General features: G+C 36.4%; 1 protein-coding gene across 5 annotated transcripts in view; it reads left to right on the top strand.

Annotated features, from left to right (window-relative positions):
• Positions 1-6,883, top strand: part of PPARGC1A (PPARG coactivator 1 alpha) — a 680,601-nt gene extending 673,718 nt beyond the window's left edge. For all 5 annotated transcript variants that reach the window (XM_063603745.1, XM_063603746.1, XM_034958375.3 and 2 more), the window contains exon 13: positions 3,000-6,883. In XM_063603745.1, the coding sequence (XP_063459815.1) occupies positions 3,000-3,103 (104 nt within the window). In that variant the 3' untranslated portion in view covers positions 3,104-6,883. The remainder of the gene's footprint in view (positions 1-2,999) is intronic.
• Positions 6,884-12,536: the final 5,653 nt, after the last annotated feature.

Genomic DNA, 12,536 nt, shown 5'->3' with positions numbered 1-12,536 from the left:
ATATTGTTAGAGCAAAACATAACGATTTCAGCTACTATTTATGACCCAGTTTTATAAATGAGAGTGAGAGATTAAAATGACTTGATCAAGGTTAAAACAGTGAAGCCAAGATTTAAGTTCTAGTTGCCATGAATCAGTAGTCTGTGTGTCTTTCTATTTACTGTCTTATAAGCAAATGGATCTTTCTAAAGACCTCAATGAAAAAAAATCAGAGAGGAAAGACCAAGAGAAATTAAAGTAGGACTACAGGATCCAAACAGAAAGATGGGTCAGTATTATGAATGTAATAGTTTCGATTAGGAATTAGTTATGTTACATAACTTAAACATTTAAAAAAATAAATGACACATACATTATAAATTATTCATTAACTGAAATGAATGTATTGTATTATCAGTATTCTTGATTATACACGTAACTTTATGTATTTCTTTGCCATTCATTGATAAATCATTCCCACATCCCAATATAAATATTTTCAACCATGGTTTTAATAATATTTTGGTGTTTGAGATTAGTATATTCCTTCAACAAATATTAATTTGAGTGCCTCCTTTGTGCCAACAGTTTTCCAGGTGCTGGGAATATAAGTGTGATGTGATTTGTTTCAAATAATACAGTATCATTATTTCTAACAATTTATTTTGAAAAATTAGAGTGGCTTGAGTTATTCCTATTTTCATGCGTGTCCCTGTGAAGAGACCACCAAACAGGCTTTGTGTGAGCAGTAAAGCTGTTTATTTCACCTGGGTGCAGGCGGGCTGAGTCCGAAAAGAGAGTCAGAGAAGGGAGATGGGGTGGGGCCGTTGTATACGATTTGGGTAGGTAAAGGAAAAAGGGGGGTTGTTCTCTGGTGGGCAGGAGTGGGGGTCACAAGGTACTCAGTGGGGGAGCTTTTGAGCCAGGATGAGCCAGGAGAAGGAATTTCACAAGACAATGTCATCAGTTAAGGCAGGAACAGGCCATTTTCACTTCTTTTATTGTGGAATGTCATCAGTTAAGGCAGGAACCGGCCATCTGGATGTGTACGTGCAGGTCACAGAGGATATGATGGCTTAGCTTGGGCTCAGAGGCCTGACACCTATAACATTTTTATCATATCTTACTGTGCTCCAATATCCTTTCATTAGCAGGAGAGAAATTGGTGGAGTAGATGTTATTGCCTCAGAAATTAAATGTAACCACATTCTATCTCATGCAACAAAAAATATTTTTGGTTGTTTTCTGAGTAACAGTGTGCCTGTATAAGTGGGTATATATGTGAACACTATATTTCACAGTGAAGAAACTCTTGAGAACTACTATTTCACAATTTTTTAAAATATTTGCTAATAAAATACAGAAACACTGAAATTCTAGAGTTTGCTTAGAATATTGCAAAGTAAGGAAATTTAAAATATTCTCAAAGTGTTCCTCAAGGAAAGGTATGTGTGTATGTCCCTGATGGTTCCAGGCTGACTTTTATCACACAGACTCCATCATTGGGGGAATCTTCCCTCTTGATCTACAATGCAAGTGGAATTCTGATTTCAGACTAATCTCTAGCAATGAGCTAGACATTTTTTTTTGTCTCTACAAAAAAGATTTTGATTTGAATAGCAGTTGTTTGTGAGGCCTTAGCAATACAAGAAAACCATTCATTAGCCTATGAAGAGAAGCGTTGAAGCCAGTGTAATTTAAGAATTGACTATTTAAGATGCTATTGAGGAAAGATTGGCCAGTTTTGTCTCTGTTTTTTATGGTTGAGACTGTAATTGTTCTCATTGCTCTTACCTTAAAAAACTTGCTGAAAAAAACTCAGTAAAGACCAAAGGTGATCAGAATGAAAGGAAAACATAAATAAAGACATTTCTTTGTCTTTAAATCTAGGTATGTAAAGGTAGACTGAAACTTTGGAAATGGGATGGTCAGGCCGGTGCTAGAGAGCTTGGTTTGCAATCTTGTCAGCAAAACAACATTTTAGGTCAATGATTATGCCTCTGTAGTATCTAGTATTATATCCTTCTATTACTTTGACCATTTCGATTTTGTAATTTACTCTGGGAAAAAGCATGGGAATTCTTGTATTTTGGTAGAATTGTTAGTTTTCCAGAATGGTTTTGTTTTCCTTCAAATAAGTGTTTTCAAAAGAATTAACATATTTATAAGAGGCTTTTTATTATATTTCCAAGCCCCCCTTTGTTACTTGCAAGACCGGCAGAAATATCTAGCTTTTTCATAGAAGTCAATGGAGAAAAACCAGGAATATTTAACACAATTTTACTTTGCTTTCTATATTGCTAAAACATATCTATTTTGTTAAGGTCTATTTGAAGTAGCAGTGAAACTGCTCAAAAGCTTACTTGGACTAGTTTAAGAGTCCAAGAAGGGCATGGCTTTATTTATACCTGCACTTTATTTCTTCTTTCCGAATTTACTCTCCTGGGATGTGAAGCATTTCTCTCAACCTTCCAATTTGGGGAGAATTTGCACCAAAAATTCTGGGAGGCCAAGAGGTATGGAAGTAGAGGACCACATCATATGTCCCCTCCTGCCTCAAAGAGAAGCATCAGGTTGAAGTTTAGGGGAAATTCTCATGATTCTTTCTCTCATACTCTACTGGATTTTATGCTCAATTAAATTAATCCCATTGAATAGGAAAATTAGTTCCAGCTTGTACTCTCACGTCTACATCTAAGTTATTGAGGAACCATGGGCAAGTCATTTGACATGTCGGGGGAAGGGGAGGGTGGTTATCTGCCAGAGATATATTAACGTGTGCTCTGCCTAACTCCCAGGGTGTTTAAGCCTAAACGAGTCAACAGGTGAGTGTTTTTGAAAGCTCACTACTCCCCATCCTCTTCCTATATATCCATATATATCCAATAAAATCTGACTATTGTTTTCTAAAGTATATTGATTGGAAGAGTTGTTATCAAATCCAGTAATCTTGAATTGGAATGATTGAGTTAATGGCCATCAGCAAAGTGTGTATCTAAACTGGCTTGTGTTTTTTTCAGATTCAAACTCAGATGACTTTGACCCTGCTTCCACCAAGAGCAAGTATGACTCTCTGGATTTTGATAGTTTACTGAAAGAAGCTCAGAGAAGCTTGCGCAGGTAACATGTTCCCTAGCTGAGGATGACAGAGGGATGGCGAATACCTCATGGGACAGCGCGTCCTTCCCTAAAGACTATTGCAAGTCATACTTAGGAATTTCTCCTACTTTACACTCTCTGTACAAAAACAAAACAAAACAACAACAATACAACAAGAACAACAACAACAATAACAACAATGGTTTACATGAACACAGCTGCTGAAGAGGCAAGAGACAGAATGATATCCAGTAAGCACATGTTTATTCATGGGTGTCAGCTTTGCTTTTCCTGGAGTCTCTTGGTGATAGAGTGTGCATGTGTGCATGTATGTGTGTGTGTGTATGTGTGTGGTGTGTGTGCTTGGTTTAGGGGAAGTATGTGTGGGTACATGTGAGGACTGGGGGCACCTGACCAGAATGCGCAAGGGCAAACCATTTCAAATGGCAGCAGTTCCATGAAGACACACTTAAAACCTAGAACTTCAAAATGTTCGTATTCTATTCAAAAGGAAAATATATATATATATATACATATATATAAATTAAAAAGGAAAGAAAACTAACAACCAACCAACCAACCAACCAACCACAAACCACCCTAAAATGACAGCCGCTGATGTCTGGGCATCAGCCTTTGTACTCTGTTTTTTTAAGAAAGTGCAGAATCAACTTGAAGCAAGCTTTCTCTCATAACGTAATGATTATATGACAATCCTGAAGAAACCACAGGTTCCATAGAACTAATATCCTGTCTCTCTCTCTCTCTCTCTCTTTTTTTTTTCTTTTTCCTTTTGCCATGGAATCTGGGTGGGAGAGGATACTGCGGGCACCAGAATGCTAAAGTTTCCTAACATTTTGAAGTTTCTGTAGTTCATCCTTAATCCTGACACCCATGTAAATGTCCAAAATGTTGATCTTCCACTGCAAATTTCAAAAGCCTTGTCAATGGTCAAGCGTGCAGCTTGTTCAGCGGTTCTTTCTGAGGAGCGGACACCGGGTTACATTACTAATGAGAGTTGGGTAGAACTCTCTGAGATGTGTTCAGATAGTGTAATTGCTACATTCTCTGATGTAGTTAAGTATTTACAGATGTTAAATGGAGTATTTTTATTTTATGTATATACTATACAACAATGTTCTTTTTTGTTACAGCTATGCACTGTAAATGCAGCCTTCTTTTCAAAACTGCTAAATTTTTCTTAAGAATATTCAAATGTAATTATGAGGTGAAACAATTATTGTACACTAACATATTTAGAAGCTGAACTTACTGCTTATATATATTTGATTGTAAAAACAAAAAGACAGTGTGTGTGTCTGTTGAGTGCAACAAGAGCAAAATGATGCTTTCCGCACATCCATCCCTTAGGTGAGCTTCAATCTAAGCATCTTGTCAAGAAATATCCTAGTCCCCTAAAGGTATTAACCACTTCTGCGATATTTTTCCACATTTTCTTGTCGCTTGTTTTTCTTTGAAGTTTTATACACTGGATTTGTTAGGGGAATGAAATTTTCTCATCTAAAATTTTTCTAGAAGATATCATGATTTTATGTAAAGTCTCTCAATGGGTAACCATTAAGAAATGTTTTTATTTTCTCTATCAACAGTAGTTTTGAAACTAGAAGTCAAAAATCTTTTTAAAATGCTGTTTTGTTTTAATTTTTGTGATTTTAATTTGATACAAAATGCTGAGGTAATAATTATAGTATGATTTTTACAATAATTAATGTGTGTCTGAAGACTATCTTTGAAGCCAGTATTTCTTTCCCTTGGCAGAGTATGACGATGGTATTTATCTGTATTTTTTACAGTTATGCATCCTGTATAAATACTGATATTTCATTCCTTTGTTTACTAAAGAGACATATTTATCAGTTGCAGATAGCCTATTTATTATAAATTATGAGATGATGAAAATAATAAAGCCAGTGGAAATTTTCTACCTAGGATGCATGACAATTGTCAGGTTGGAGTGTAAGTGCTTCATTTGGAAATTCAGCTTTTGCAGAAGCAGTGTTTCTACTTGCACTAGCATGGCCTCTGACGTGACCATGGTGTTGTTCTTGATGACATTGCTTCTGCTAAATTCAATAAAAACTTCAGAAAAACCTCCATTTTGAGCATCAGGATTTCATCTGAGTGTGGAGTCCCTGGAATGGAATTCAGTAACATTTGGAGTGTGTATTCAAGTTTCTAAATTGAGATTCGATTACTGTTTGGCTGACATGACTTTTCTGGAAGACATGATACACCTACTACTCAATTGTTCTTTTCCTTTCTCTCGCCCAACACGATCTTATAAGATGGATTTCACCCCCAGGCCAATGCAGCTAATTTTGATAGCTGCATTCATTTATCACCAGCATATTGTGTTCTGAGTGAATCCACTGTTTGTCCTGTCGGATGCTTGCTTGATTTTTTGGCTTCTTATTTCTAAGTAGATAGAAAGCAATAAAAATACTATGAAATGAAAGAACTTGTTCACAGGTTCTGCGTTACAACAGTAACACATCTTTAATCCGCCTAATTCTTGTTGTTCTGTAGGTTAAATGCAGGTATTTTAACTCTGTGTGAACGCCAAACTAAAGTTTACAGTCTTTCTTTCTGAATTTTGAGTATCTTCTGTTGTAGAATAATAATAAAAAGACTATTAAGAGCAATAAATTATTTTTAAGAAATCGAGATTTAGTAAATCCTATTATGTGTTCAAGGACCACATGTGTTCTCTATTTTGCCTTTAAATTTTTGTGATCCAATTTTAAATACATTCTCCTTTTTGCCCTGGATTGTTGACATGAGTGGAATACTTGGTTTCTTTTCTTACTTATCAAAAGACAGCACTACAGATATCATATTGAGGATTAATTTATCCCCCCTACCCCCAGCCTGACAAATATTGTTACCATGAAGATAGTTTTCCTCAATGGACTTCAAATTGCATCTAGAATTAGTGGAGCTTTTGTATCTTCTGCAGACACTGTGGGTAGCCCATCAAAATGTAAGCTGTGCTCCTCTCATTTTTATTTTTATTTTTTTGGGAGAGAATATTTCAAATGAACACGTGCACCCCATCATCACTGGAGGCAAACTTCAGCATAGATCTGTAGGATTTTTAGAAGACCGTGGGCCATTGCCTTCATGCCGTGGTAAGTACCACTTCTACAATTTTGGTAACCGAACTGGTGCTTTAGTAATGTGGATTTTTTTCTTTTTTAAAAGAGATGTAGCAGAATAATTCTTCCAGTGCAACAAAATCAATTTTTTGCTAAACGACTCCGAGAACAACAGTTGGGCTGTCAACATTCAAAGCAGCAGAGAGGGAACTTTGCACTATTGGGGTATGATGTTTGGGTCAGTTGATAAAAGGAAACCTTTTCATGCCTTTAGATGTGAGCTTCCAGTAGGTAATGATTATGTGTCCTTTCTTGATGGCTGTAATGAGAACTTCAATCACTGTAGTCTAAGACCTGATCTATAGATGACCTAGAATAGCCATGTACTATAATGTGATGATTCTAAATTTGTACCTATGTGACAGACATTTTCAATAATGTGAACTGCTGATTTGATGGAGCTACTTTAAGATTTGTAGGTGAAAGTGTAATACTGTTGGTTGAACTATGCTGAAGAGGGAAAGTGAGCGATTAGTTGAGCCCTTGCCGGGCCTTTTTTCCACCTGCCAATTCTACATGTATTGTTGTGGTTTTATTCATTGTATGAAAATTCCTGTGATTTTTTTTTAAATGTGCAGTACACATCAGCCTCACTGAGCTAATAAAGGGAAACGAATGTTTCAAATCTACTTCTGCTTTTCTTATTTATCGTAACCAAACTCCTGGCATGTTTCTCAGATCAGTACCCATTACTCGCTTATTATTATTCTATTTCCTCTCTGGCTCTCTTTCCCTTTCTCCTTGCTTTTCCATATTCATGGATGCATTTCAGCTCTAAGGTAACGTGCATCTTCTGTATCTTGTCTTTTTCTAAACGGCAAAGGCAGACGTGGTGGTTTCTATAAGGAACGTTCAGAGGTGAAAAATGACATGGGATTGTATCAAATGGATTAGCTCTATTTTTGTACTTAACCCTGGGAAGTGTGTATTTTTAAGTAGAAGCTCTTTCCCCTAGGGAAAAAACTCACTGAATATTCAGTATAGAAAGCGATTTTGTTGTAGATGGACTGAATATTTCTCCAAGACTTGTAACAGGATGCAGTTCCCCATCATATGGAAGTCATCGGGTTGGTTAAATATGGGATGAGCTGATAGCTGAAGACACATCGTGCTGTCAGGATGTCCACTGTGGCTGGTAGATGATGACGGTCCTAATGACAGAGAATGCCCTTGCCCAATTTCAAATGGTTGTTCCCATTGCCAATCATTTGCATTGCAAGACTCAACATATGCAGCATTGGGGAAAGATGGCTAAATTATATTCCATCATTTCCATCTCCTAGAGAGAAAAAGAGTGTTTGTAAATATTGGAAATGTGATAAGAGCTATCAGAAGTGCATTGAAATCTGCTAAATAACATAAGATACACTCCCCATGGATTGTTTTATACCAATATAAAATTCATCAATTATTTATTTTATGGGAATGGAAAATAAAAATCTACCATTATCTTACCCAAATACTGAATTTATCTGCCACTGTGGATACCAAGCGCTCCTGAGTTTCAATAGATAAGTCTCAGTTCCTGACTTGTCTTCTATTATTGCTTAAATTGCATAAGGCATTTTTAATCTTCTGGTTGGAACCAGCAAGGACATTAGAACTCTTCCCTAAATGCTTAACTTTTTAACCTAACAAATCTTTTGAGGGCGGAGAGAAAATGAGGGATTTTCAGAAGCAGCATTAGTAGCTGCTAGTTTGGTACTGGAATATCCTGATTGAGATAAAGGATTTATTTCATATTGTCCTCAAAACATTGACTCACTTTCATTCTTGTTGATACTAATGGCAAAATAATTATTAAAACCAAAATTGGGCTGACAAAAATAAATTAACAAACATTTGATATAGCTTTTTTTAAAAAAAGATTGTCTCAATTCAAAAGTCCTCCAAACCAAATCTGTCTAAACTGTATACAATATGATACTGAATTGAAATTCTTTTTTAGCATTGTTGGTTTTCTCTTCTTTGTAGGTTTATTTAGCTAATCATTGGATATAATTTACAGCCCTAATAACGTTACTATACTGACTCGACTGTAGTGTTACTAGCTACACATTTATAACTCAGTATTAGTTATAGAATATTTTAAAACATTCCATTTGCAATATTTATATTAATCTTATATTTTGCAATTTTCGTTGCTACTCCGTTTTCAAACACACTACAATCCATTATAAATCAATCTTTGTACTTTATCAAACGGCAGAGAGTAATAAAGAAGGTCACAACTCATAGAGGAGTTCCTTGGAGGTTTGTAACATCATGATTTAAATCTCAGAAAGATTTAATCAAAAGCTGAATTAATCCCTGGGGGAAAAGATAGTATATAGATTCTATTGATGGACACAAAGCAGCCTATTTCTGTTCACCGGTCTCTGTTAGCATGTTGGGGAAAAGAAATACAGATTTTCTGTGAGAGGGAAAATAAGATTTTCTTGTAGGGGAAGGATGGTAAGACATAACCTTCACGTTATGCTTCCTCCCTTCCACTCAAAATGGCCCATTTTTATTTTCCACTTACTGGGGTGTTATCTGTTCTCCTAGTGCATGGAGAATGTTAAATGTCCTCCACCCCCATGTTTCCCTTGTTATATTCCATGTGATTCCAGTAACTATGCAGAGTCCCAAAAGCTCCACTCTAGTCAAGCATGTGGAATGTGGGGTCACATGGGCTGGTTTCCAGGTCTCTTCTGTTGTAATCAGGTGACTGCCCTTGGGCGAATTCTCAGCACTGGGGACACTGGAAACTTGTAGAAGAAATGATTATGAAATGTGAATATTTTGAGGACAGGTTCGACTGAAAAGCCATAACATTGTTTCATGACTAGGATGTAGGCTAAAGGCAAGAGGCCACCACCTTCCCACATGACTCTTTTCTGTCCATAATTAATTCCAGAGGAATGTGACCATATTCTGTTCAGCTCAAAACCCATTACTTACCATTAGGTGACTTATAAAGGGGCAGAGTGAAATTAATTAATTGAAAAGAGTAAGAGAACTTTTAGAGGAGAAAACCAAATGATCCTATAATATTTTCATGATTAAATTAAATGAATGTAATTATACATGCGCATATGCACACCAAGGCATTATTATAATCAAGGACCTTAAAATATTGTATCATTTCAAATTTATGCATATAGCACTTACTGAAGGCAAGTAGCTAGTGTGATACTTGAATTTGCATATTGACCATTTTCATATATTTTCATATATTAATTTATAGTAGGAAGAAGCTGAATTATTAGGAAAAATCCTGGGATGATTTAGAAAAAATATTGTGCTTCTACTTGTTTTTGAACATCAGGGGCACTTAGCAACATTATCTTTTTTTGTTTTCCACATAGTTTTCTGTGATGGATTTTCAACAAGATGACATCCAAGTGAAAGCCAAAATTAAATGGGAAGGAAAGAATGTTAAGTGGTAAAATCCTAAATAGTTTATTAGACTACTTAATTGGAGGGAATTTATTTTTTGCTGCTGTTAGGAACTCTATAGTCAAGCTTCTCTTTAACAATACTAATTGATGAAAAAAAGTGGCTATAGTATTATAGTTACCACAAAATGCCCTCCAGCAAGTCATTTAAGGAAATTCACAGGTACTTTCCTTTGATGGACGTTGGTGTTGCTGAAAATCAAGTCCTGTCTTCATTTGTATCATCATTGCTTTCTCACTTCATTTCCAAGCAGGTCCCCTGCTTATTCCTATCAATCATAGCTTCACAGTGCACTTGAAAGACTGACTTAATTCTTAAAAGAAAATTAGGCCGTGCTTGTTCTTAGTTTAACCATCTACTAGGTTTTCAGCTTGATCACTATACCCTTTAATCAGATGTATGACTAATGTTTCATAGTGCTTAGAAGTATTGCCCTCTGTAAGCACTTCCCTATTTGTTGGCAGGAATGTGTATACACTATCACAGAATGATGATTAATTACTCTGCTTCCTAGAGAAAGGTAAGTTAGTAAACTGGTCACACGGCATGTGATGGAGCCGTGTTACTTTCATGTCAGGCAATTTAATGATCAAGTGCAATGCATGGCGTCATTCTCCTCCACTTATCTGTTTACATGGGAAAAGCATCCTGGTACTGATTCAATGAGCTGCCTTTTCCAGGGTCAACAGTCTGAATTGCAGTTCAGAGTATCCAACAGGAAAACAATTGAACAGAAAGCAAAGATTGGAGTTCACCATCCACTGTTTGGCTTCAGTATTTGGAGGGTGGGAAGTACCTATCTGTTGGGCTGACATTTTGCCATTTCCAGTGGCAGGGGTGGCGGCATTAAAGGGAGTGCCAATGTGTGCACCTGATGAATGAAATAATTCATAGACAACTCATAAGAGTTTCTTTTTCACTTGGTGCCAGAGTCTCATTGAGCTACTGTGTGCCATGGCATGCCATGGCAAAAACTAAGACCAAAAAGGTCACCTGAAGGAAAGAGAAGGAATAAATAGAAGGTTAACCAAACACATTTGAACTTCAGGCACGAAGCAAGGTTTGGACAGAGGTTTCCCGTGGTTTCTTATTTGCCTTGTATGCCAACTCATTCCATGAGATTATATAGACAAAAGAGGCAATTGTGCAGCTAGGCTGTAGAATTGTGAAGAAAGGAATGAATCTCACATATTGGTTCTATATGTGGGGGTAGTTCTGTGTCACATAGACAGCCGCTGGCCTTTGATTAAAATCCTGTGTACTTCCTGGCTACCACATTAATGGGAGACCCTTGAGGATTTCTCCACAGCTAGGTTTTTGGATAGAACTTTTAAGCTTTAATTTTGTGGAATGATAAAAAGATAATCCCTACATTCATAGAATACAAAGAGCTCTTTAGATTTCAATAATGCATTGAGGAGGCCCCCCTATTTTCTTCTCATTGTTTGTTTCAGTTCTACCATCTCAAAGTAGCCATTTCCAGCAAGGAACCTTCACCAACTTTCAGCATTCTGAAGGTTAAACTCAAGCCCCCTCAAAAGTCGTATCTGCTATATTTCATGGAGACATAACTTCATGGCATTGCAATAATTTAAAGACGTTATTTGCTTGTTTTTGCTGTCTTAAAAACTTAGCTTTATCAGCTCCTTTTAGAAACTTGATCAACTTGGAGACTCCCTTTCCTAGAATCAGCGCTTAGTGACACACCTGGTCATCCTGTATCCCAGCCATTGGACCTCAGGTAATGATGTTGCTCAATAAGACCTCTTAACATCCTCATTTTAAAATTAGAGAAATCTTCCTGTACTGGTAAGAAAGCAAATATGAAAAGCTGCCCTCCATTTGAAAGTCCAGTGAATTCAGGATGTGATTAAAACAGTGAAGATAATGACAAAGATGATGATGGTATTAGCTAACATTTATTGTGGATTTATCTTTTAGTCATTTTACTTAGCTGTTTACATGAATTTTCTTCATTAATCCTCCTAAACAAACTGTAAGGTAGGTATACAACTCTTCCCATTTTATTGAGGAGGGAATGGAGGGTTAAGGTAGCTGAAAAACTGCCCAGATTTGGGCAAAGTCCAGTTGGTCCTAAAACTTATTTTTGAAAGTCTCGTCCTATATATAATGCCTCCAGGAATAAAATATTAATGTTCAAAAGAAATCTGTTAGAGGTATTTAATTGTTAAAATTTGTGTACTTTTGTTGCTACCGTCTGACTGAAGCCAAATTCTGCTTGTATTGCATTCATCATTCTATATTGATGGAACTTCTCCAACATACTAGAAACTCCACATCTAGTTGGCAGTATAGTAAGAAAAAATTTAAAAATATATTTTGTAATAGCTTCGGTAGGACACTCTCACCAGAATCCTTATTGTGAGTATCTATATATCTATGTATCTGTGTATCTATCTTCTATCATCTATCTATCATCTATTTATCCATCTGTTTATCTGTCTATCTATCCACCTACCTACATATATTGCATTTTGTGGAAAGTATATTGCTGTAAGACCAATGTCTATGAGGGTTGAGGCCAGAGATCCTCATACTTAATGGGCAGGAATGACCTAGTGCTGTGATTCCAAGGTGTACAATCTTACTTACAAGGGCTGATAACCAACTTTACAAAGAGGTAGAAACCTCTTCCATAAGTTAAAGTGGATTTGGAGGTATAAAATGGTATATTCTTACCACTGAGAAGTTAAATCACAAAAATAATCAAATTTAAGAGCTTTTTATGGTTTTTCAAGCACTATTAAAAAGTTTCTGGGCTGGGCGCAGCAGCTCACACTTGTAATCCCAGCACTTTGGGCTGAGGCGGGCAGATCACTT

The sequence above is a fragment of the Pan paniscus genome, chromosome 3 (genome assembly GCF_029289425.2).
Source record: "Pan paniscus chromosome 3, NHGRI_mPanPan1-v2.0_pri, whole genome shotgun sequence".
NCBI classification, from domain to species: Eukaryota; Metazoa; Chordata; class Mammalia; order Primates; family Hominidae; genus Pan; species Pan paniscus.
The sequence above is the reverse complement of the archived record's forward strand: the minus strand, read 5'-3'. Positions and strand labels throughout refer to the sequence as shown.